The sequence below is a fragment of the Triticum aestivum genome, chromosome 6A (genome assembly GCF_018294505.1).
Source record: "Triticum aestivum cultivar Chinese Spring chromosome 6A, IWGSC CS RefSeq v2.1, whole genome shotgun sequence".
Taxonomy (NCBI): domain Eukaryota; kingdom Viridiplantae; phylum Streptophyta; class Magnoliopsida; order Poales; family Poaceae; genus Triticum; species Triticum aestivum.
In genome coordinates, this window is record NC_057809.1 from 601,606,217 (window position 1) to 601,615,957 (window position 9,741).

Here is a 9,741-nt window from a genome sequence, read left to right on the forward strand (position 1 = left end):
CAAACCCTAATTGCCTCCCTAATCGCAGGAGCTCTAGGACATGTATTCGGGTCCAGCCTCTTGCGATCGCTTTCAAAAGATAGAGATGCTCTTACCGTTCCTAACCTACGTAATATCGGATTTTAGGAGCACAAACAGGGACGACGTCACATTTATTTTTGAAATGGCGTCATATGAGCCCAAGTGCAATTGAGTATGGATCCGCTTGGCAACAGGCAATTGAAAAATATCGATCCGCTTGACAAGTTGGGTTGGGCCATGGAGAACGAGCATGGTCAAATATATCTGCCTGCTTTCTCCTCCCCTTCCTTCTTCCTTCCTTCCTTCCTTCCTTCTTTCCCTCTTCCTATAATCCTAAACAATTATCGCATTCGCACCCACCCTGCCACCCATCATATCAGCGTGTGTATATATCGGAGCAGAGCAACCAACCAGTGGAAAGCATGTCAAGCATGGCGACCATCACCATACTGCTGCTGCTCATCGCGCTGCCTTTGCTGGCGGCAGCGGCCTCGGCTCAGCTTGTGGCGCAGCCGGAGTGTCGCGACAGGTGCGGCAACGTCAGCGTACCCTACCCCTTCGGCATCGGCGTCGGCTGTTTCCGCGACGACGGCCAGCCGGGCTTCCAGCTCGAGTGCAATGACTCCGGCCCCGGCCAGCCTCCGCGCCTCACCGTAGTCGGCTACGGCTACCACCTCGCCGCGCTGTCCCTCCAAGGCGAGGCCCGGACCTACCTCAGGGCCACGCGCCACTGCTACAACTCCACGGGGGAACTCGTCGATAGGGTTACGGAGTACATGTCCGTCTCCGGCACCCCCTACCTCTTCTCCTCCACCAAGAACCGCCTCGTCACGCTCGGCTGCCCCAGCCTCGGCTACTTCAACGACGGCAGGGGCTTCTACGTCAGCGGCTGCACGTCCGTGTGCCGGCCGTCCCAGTACGCCCTGCCGGGCTCGTGCACCGGCGTCGGCTGCTGCCAGAGCGCGATACCCAACGGCGCCGACTACTGGGAGTCGGCCCTCTTTAACTTCTCGCCAGGGCAGCAGGACACCGTCGTCTTCAACACCAACCCCACCTTGTGCCGCTATGTGTTCCTCGTCGAGACCAAGTGGTTCGACGGTCAAACCTCCAACAGTTTCGTCAACCGCACCGACGACTTCGCCGTGCCGCTCATGCTCGACTGGGCCGTGCGGAACGTCGGCAACTGCAGCGCCGCCAGGCGCAACGCCACTGACTTCGCCTGCAAGAGCGCGGGCAGCCGGTGCTTCGACGCCACCAATGGCCCCGGGTACCGGTGTAGCTGCCCCAAGGGCTACGACGGCAACCCTTACCTCGACGGCGGATGCGCAGGTACACATCCTGATTCCTGACACGGTCGAGTCACCAACATTTTATTGTATGTAATGTAGTGTTCTGTACTTCTATCACTATATTTGTGATGATCATTTGTCTGACCAAATGATGTTGAAATTGCTCTGCAAACTGAAGATATCGACGAGTGCCGTCGGAAAGACGAATACCTGTGCTACGGTGAGTGCACAAACACGCCGGGAAACTATACTTGCCAATGCCCTCCAGGTACGAGTGGAGATGCCTACAGGGAGAACGGCTGCCGGGTAAATGACAAGTTCACCTTGGCTCTCAAAATCGTTACAGGTACACACACGGATCTTGGGTCGTCTTGCAACATATTACACATATTTCATTTGTTTTTTATATTAACATATTTATTTTATCCAAAAATATCATTGGTTCTCCACGGGAATCGAAACTAATAATTGAGTATGCGATGTGTCATATCCAGGAGTTAGCGTCGGTGTGTTCTTGTCACTATTCACATGCTTCTGGGTCTACCTAGGACATCAGAAGCGGAAGCTCATCAAGGCAAAGCAGAGCTTCTTTGAGCACAACGGAGGCGTCATCCTGCAACAGCAGATGCGCTCCTACAGTGGCGCCCCTGGGGGAGGCGGTGGTGGGTTCAAGATATACTCAGAAGAGGAGCTCAAGAAGGCGACCAACAATTTCGCTGCTGATCAGATCCTCGGTCGCGGCGGCCATGGCATTGTGTATAGAGGTGTTCTGGAGGATAGTACTATAGTGGCTATAAAGAAGTCCAAAATGATGGAGGAAACTGAGACCAAGGAGTTCGCAAGGGAGATGTTCATACTCTCCCAGATCAACCACCGAAACGTCGTCAAGTTACACGGATGTTGCCTTGAGGTGGAGGTGCCAATGCTGGTCTACGAGTACGTCTCCAACGGCACCCTCTACCACTACATCCATGGCGGCAAGGGCCTCGAATCCAATACGGCACTCGATACCCGTCTACGGATAGCGGCGGAGTCGGCAGAGGCTTTATCGTATATGCACTCATCGGCCTCGCCGCCAATCCTTCACGGCGATGTCAAGACGGCCAACATCCTGCTCGACGGCAACCTCACCGCCAAAGTCGCGGACTTTGGGGCGTCAAAATTGGCGCCTAGTGACGAAGCCGAGATTGCGACATTGGTGCAAGGCACCTGCGGATACCTGGACCCGGAGTACCTCATGACATGCCAACTGACTGACAAGAGTGACGTGTATAGCTTTGGTGTCATTCTGTTGGAGCTTCTGACAGGAAAGAAGGTGATCTGCTTCGATGGGCCAGAGCAGGGCAAGAGCCTCGTGTCCCGATTCACGATAGCCGTGAAAACCAACCGACACGACGAGGTGCTTGATAGCCGGGTGAGGAAGGAGATGGGCCCCAAGGCATTGGAAGAAGCCACACATCTTGTGATGCGATGTGTGAGCATGAGTGGGGAGGAGCGACCAACAATGAAGGAAGTTGCCGAGAGGCTAGAGGCGTTGAGGAGGTACCAGCAGAACCCATGGGGTCAGGCTGGTGCCAGAGATCTAGAGGAGGGGCAAAGCTTGCATGGCAGGGAGCAACAACATGATGTGACTTATAAGTTTATACCGCAAGATGTGCTTGATGTTGAAGAGGGCAGTACATACACATTTAGCTTGTAGATTCATCTATTGTTGTTCGTGACCCTTTTGCAATGTGTGACTCAAATGTGTGATTGAGTTGGGGTGGCTAGCTGGATTATTTGACTGAGGTGCATATTCTTCACCCCAGATCCTTAATAACATTTCTAGTGTTACCTGGGGATATGGTGTGTTTGCTTGAATGTTTTTTCCTCTAAATTCCCAACTTATCAAAATGTGCTTCACTTGCAGATGTTGACGAGTGTCTTGATACAGAAATATGTTGAGACCACAATATCATCGGGGACTTTATTTGTTGCGTTCTGAAACAAAATATGATCCAGAGAAAATGTAGTGCACCTCATCCAAACAGAATAATCTCAATATACGTATATATACATGGCGCCTATATACATACCTTTCTATATATATTAGATGATATATATAAAAATGGGAACTTATGGGGTAGACATTTACATATTTTGTACATAGGTGTTACCATTGGACAAGGTGCTGCCTTGGCAACGCCACTTGTTGGTTTGAGTACGGTATTATATTTCTATAGATGAAAAAGAGGTATAAGAAAACAATAACGCAAGATGTACTTCCATAAAAATCAGGGCCGTCTTGAAAGGGCTTAGTATCCATGTGTGTTTTTGTTAATTAATCACAATATCTATGAACTAATGTTTTCAATTGAGAATTTGAAGAAAAGTTTCACATGCAATGCATGAGGAATATTGGATGAATTGATGCAAGTCATCAATGTGTGTGTAAAGATATGTTGCAAGATTTGATGGATTTAGACTAAAGACAATGAGTAGACCCACGCACCACGCAGACGAAGTGCCCCATCTCCAACTCGTAGCTCACCATAAGGGACGCCTTCAAGTGACGCCTTGTCGTCAACATGCCGCTGCAACACCATCACTACACTTCATTACGAAGGTCTTCATCAACATGGTATTCACCAACATCTTTGTTGACACAAAATTGTTGCCTCGTCCACAAGATGGACATCTCTAGCGTCCTCTGACATACTTTTCTGTATGGCACGCCATCGATGACGGCAAATACTGCGACACAACAACATCATCGACCACGTCATCCATGTCTGCATCGACACGACATCACTATAGTGATGACCCCTACATGGCAACAATGTCCTGGAAAAACCGATGCGTGCTTCCTGGGTTTTCCCCAGTGTTGGCAAAATTGATGGATTCATCGACGACGCCACCCTCTGACATCTACAAGGTGCATAGTCCATGACGACAACACCATCTGAGATCTGCAAGGTGCACCATCCACGACTACAACTCCATCATAGCACATTTTTTGTGCCTCGGGCTTTGTGTGACTTCGTCCATGGCAACTACATCATCGATCGCGGCTACATCGTCATGACCAGATAGCTCGACATCGACATCAAGGACTATGTCTATAGCTACACATCGTCAACAACTCAAGTCAACAGCATCCACGCAACTCCCCTGTGACTGGCGGGGAGGGGGGCACAGAGGAGAAGACAAGGAAGGCACTAGAAGGTGTCACAATCACCGTCCTAGGTGCCGACCCATCAGACATTAGAGGCATAATTGATGATGGTGAAGCGGAGAATATGACAGAAGCGCAAGACTTCAAATTCACTCACAATCTTGTCAAGCTACGACCAAGGAAGGGTGTTAGAAGTACAATTGAGTTTGGTTTGAGGTAAGGAAAGATAGGGATAGTATTGGTTTAAATCATACATTACTTTTCATGTACTCCAAGTCTCTTCCACCATTGTACTCTATATATACCTCTACGAAGGTTAGATAAGTACGTTGTAGAAATATTCAGGGTTTCTTTGTTTTTCACCTAAGAAACATTGTAGGTTATTACAGTAACTTGCATTGTTCATTGGTCACTTTTTCAAGATTTTCTATTGTTTAGCGAACACGCTAAAGACAAAAAGAAAATGTTGAACTATGACAATCTTGTCAAGCTGAACATTAGTAAGCAGATGTTTTAGACATGGTGACATGGCTAAGTGGCAATATGCAATTGAATATTGATCCACTTGACTACTTTCCGCGAGCACGCCATGGAAGAGCAGCCAAGTCGAACCCGCTTTCCTCAACATTGCTGCTTTCTCCCGGTTCATGCATCTCCCTCCTTCCTTCTTCCAATAATGCTACTCCATCTCATCTAAATTACTTGTCGCCATTTTAGTATACTTTTTGGGCAAGTCGATTTTCTATCAGAATTGATTTACATTAATTTGGATCAGTTCATTTTTATTAGTCCATGACGCATTGGATGCTTGGTTGTGAATCGATCATGCAAGCCAACCACATGCAGGCCTGATAGGCAAATTGAGTTGGGCTAGTTCGTTACTCGGCTAAATAAGCATATACTAGTGATTTTTTTGCAAAAAGGTGCTTTCTAAAAAGTAATGGATTATTGACATCGGTATTACCCCTACAAAAGTAAAATAAAAAATAAAAAATAAAAAAATGAACTAAAAGCTAAAACAAAATAAATAAAATGTGTTCTATGGAGGAATAAATTCATGGCATTGGTATTACACATTCAGAAGAAAGAAAACAAAAATACTAAAATAAAATAAAAATAATAAATTTTCTGAAAAGAATGAAACCCTTTAAGAAGAAATAAAATGAAAAAGAAAAACATTTAAAAACTTGCACACAACTTTGCAATAAATTGCAATTTTTGAAATATGCAAAGAATAAGCATATAATAGTGCAATTTTCGCATACTATAATTTACACACATATTATTTAGGACTTTTACTTTACTTGCACAAAAAAATGCATTTCTAAGAAGGAATGAATTAGTGGCATTGATATTACTCTTTTAGAAGAAAGAAAGTGAAAATAAATAAATAAAATAATTATAAAATTTGCACGCAATCTACCAAAAAGTTGCATTTTTTAGTAATATGCAAGAATAAGCATATAATAGTGTAATTCGCAAAAAAAACATGTTTACTAAGAAGTAATGAATTAGTGACATGCTAACATTGGTATTACCCTTTAGGAAGAAAGAAAAATGAATAAATATAACAAACTCAAAATAGTTAAATTTCCTAACGAAGAATAAATTAGTGGCATTGGTATTAGCAATTATGAAGAAAGAAAAAGGGAAACAAAATTTGAAACAAACAGTGACATAATTTGCACAAAATATGCATAAAACTTGTGATTTTTAAAAACACACAAGAATAAGCATATAAAAGTTGAATTTTTGCAAAACAAAACTAAGAGCAAATGAATTAGTGACATTGGTATTACCTTAAAGTAAAGTGAAAGTGAAATAAAAACTAAAACAATATAAAAATAATAAAGTTTCTAAAAGAGAATGAACTAGTCGTGTTGGTATTTCCTTTAATAAGAAATAAAATAAAATAAATAAAAACTTACACCAAAATTGCACTTTTTGTAGTATGCAAAGAATAATCATATAATAGTAAAATTTTAGCACATATTATGTAGTATTTGTGTGTTTATATTTACACTCACCAAGCATCCCATAAATACCGACAAAATAAAAAATAAAAACCAATTAATAAAGAAAAGGAAAAACACATAAAAACAGAAAAAAACAAAGGAGATATAAGAAGGCTGAGCACTGGAATGGGCTTCCACCCATTAAAGAATTGACTGACCCAAATCTGTGCTCAGTCAAAAATAAAAAGGTCAACACAAACACACAGATTAACCCTGAAAAAAACAACATGAATCTTAATGCAGTAATCTATGGCCCAAAAATTGACTGACCCAAAATTAATTTTCAGCCAACTTACATATAGCTAAAGTGATACTTTTATCAAGAATATCACCTTTTAAGGTTACTTTAGTGTACCTTTAATATAAAATTATACTAAATCAGCGATAATTAAGATGAATAGGAGACCACTTCTCAGCCTAGGCTCATCTGCACCCTCGTTGAAGAAAAAAACAAAATAAATACTAGGAAATTGCATGGTAGATAATTTAATGCATGGGACCCGCTCTAATTTTCAAATCATTTGGATATCTGAGCAACTCTCAACAAAAAAGACAAATCCAAGGTCTATAAAAAAGATTACTGTTCATGCACTATTCTGACCCGATTTGCCTTTTTTCTTTTGAGAGCTACTCAGATGTCTAAACGATCCAAAAATTGGAGCTGACCTTGCGCAATAAATTTTCTACCATTCAATTTTTTTGAATTTTTTGTGATTTTTTTCCTAACCGGATGCAGATGAGTCTGGACAGTGAAACGTCGCACTCAGAGTATACTCCATTCTAAATATAAGTCTTTCTAGAAATTTTAACATGGACTACATACAGATGTATACAAACATATTTTAGAGTGTAGATTCACTCGTTTTCGTCGGTATATAGTCCATATTCAAATAATATGGTGTTTTGGCTCCTAGGTGCATATGCATCCATTGTCTAAATACACATTTTAAAAAGTTAAAAAATTCGGAACAAAAATCCCACGGGTATATCCAGACATTCTATGTGCATGCACAAACTTTCGATGAAAAACGACCTTTTATGTGGCTTTTGTAAAAAAGATAAAGAAATGCAAAATGAATAGTCGTAATGAAGCCTTAAAAATTGTCTTTTTTACACAAGCCACAGAAAACCTCGTTTTTCACCGAAAACTTTGTGCACGCATATAGAATGTATAGATATACACGCAGGATTTTTGTTCGAAATTTTCCAACTTTTCAAAATGTGTATTTAGACAATGGGTGTATATGCACCTAGGAGGCATTGCCAATTTCCAATATTTAAATCTCTACAAGGATTTATATTTTGTAAGCGAGGGAGTAGTTAATTACTCCTATTGGCAAGACTGGTGGTCATGCGGCTAATAGCAAATCATAGTCACATCCACCATCGGTCCATCTCCATCGTCCACACAGCTCACGTGACCGCGTAAGTGTATATATATATATATATATCGGAGCAGAGCAACCAACTAGAGAAGAACATGTGCTGCTTCTCCTGTGTTAGCGTATGTACATTGCATGTAATGTGTAACCTCCTTTGTACGTATATGACTGAGTCTAGCCACGTCTGGCCTGCGTGTCACCATTGTAGGGGCGTTGGGCAGATCTCATTGTATTTATGTTGTAATCTGTAACTCCAGAGCATCAATCAAGGAACATAGTTTCCAACTTGGTATCAGATATCCAGGGATACGGCTGCGGACGACTCTTCTTCCTCCTCCGCCGTCCCCACCTCCGGCACATCGCCGCCCTCCTTCTCCTCCACGGCGCCTGCAGCCCCCTCCGCATCGGCTTCCTCCATGACCGCCTCGCCGCCCTTTGTTTTCGGGACCACCCCCTCCCTCTCCCACGGCACCATCGGCTCCTCTATATCTCGTTTCGCCCCCATCTTCTCCTCGGCTCCACCAGCGCCGCCGCCGCCCGCACCACGCCACCCAATCTTCTCTGACCACATCACCAACCATATCAAGTTTCTCCTTAATCCTGCTGATCACAACTATCACAAGTGGAAGTCATTCTTCCTCATGGTCCTGGTTCGCTATGGAGTTCTCTTCCTCATCGAGCACCCGCTCCCCCCCAACGCCGATGCCTCCTACCACGAGCTCGATGCTCATGTTGCTCTGTGGATCTACGCCACTCTTGCGGATCCCATGGTCGACCACGTCGTCGGCGCCACCACCACCTACGCCCTCTGGCAGAAGATCCGCGCTTTCTTCCTCGCCAACTGCGATGCCCGGTACATGATCCTCAACCGGCAGTATCGAAATCTCAAGCAAGGTGACCTACCCGTGGCTGAGTATGCGCGCCGCATGAAGCTCCTCACCGACGGCCTTGCGGACATCGACCACGCCGTCACGGAGACCGACCTCACACCCAGTTCCTCCATGGCCTCGACAAGCGGCTTGACACCATCCGCGTCGTCCTCGGTGACCAGGGCCTCCCGTTCGACACCGTCCTCTCACGGGTGGTCCTGGCAGAGGAGTCCCAGGCACAACGGGCTGCCGAAGAGAGCGCCTCAGCCTTCGCTCTTCCCGGTGGTGATCGCGGCTCCACCAGCGGTTCTGGCCCCTCCTCGCGGGGCGCCGGTGATCGCGGCTCTAGCAGCTCCTCCGACCGGCCGTCATCCGATCGCTCACAGGCTCCTCACCCGCCGCAGCCCCCATCTGACCGTGGCCGCGGTGACCGCGGCCGTGGGCGCGGCGACTCCACTAGGTGTGGCCATCCGGCGCCCCTGCCCTCGCCATTCACCGGGTATTTTGCCCCGTATGGCATGGCGCTCCCGCCTCCGCGCTCTGGTTGGGTGCCTTCCAACGCCGCCGGCGTTCTCGGCCCCTGTCTAGGCGCCCACGCTCAGGCCTACAACATGTACCAGTCGCCGCCTCCATCGCCCTACTACCCGCCTCCCCAACCCTAATGGGAGCACCTCGCCATGCTGAATGCCGCCTACAGCAACTCCGGCTTCCCCGCCAACCCTACCCCCGAGTGGTACATGGACAGCGGCGCCTCTTCCCACGTCACCGGCAACCAAGGTACCTTGACCACGTCTAGTTCTTCTTTAAAGCGTGTTCCTTCTACTATTCTTGTCGGCAATGGAAAACACCTCCCCGTCACGGCCACCGGTTGCACCACTCTCCCTCCTCACGATTTCCGCCTCACTAACACTCTCGTCTCTCCCACTGTAGTTACTAGCCTTATCTCCGTTCGCAAGTTCACTACTGACAACTCTTGCTCTGTTGAATTTTTCCCATGTGCTTTTCTTGTGA

At 45.8% G+C, this 9,741-nt stretch overlaps 1 protein-coding gene across 1 annotated transcript; it reads left to right on the top strand.

The window, feature by feature from the left end:
• Positions 1 to 452: 452 nt before the first annotated feature.
• LOC123131279 (wall-associated receptor kinase 2) lies at positions 453 to 3,009 on the top strand. The gene is made up of 3 exons (XM_044550986.1): positions 453 to 1,350; positions 1,489 to 1,656; positions 1,805 to 3,009. Exons 1-3 carry the CDS (start codon positions 453 to 455, stop codon positions 3,007 to 3,009), a joined length of 2,271 nt encoding a protein of 756 aa, XP_044406921.1.
• The last annotated feature ends 6,732 nt before the right edge of the window (positions 3,010 to 9,741 follow it).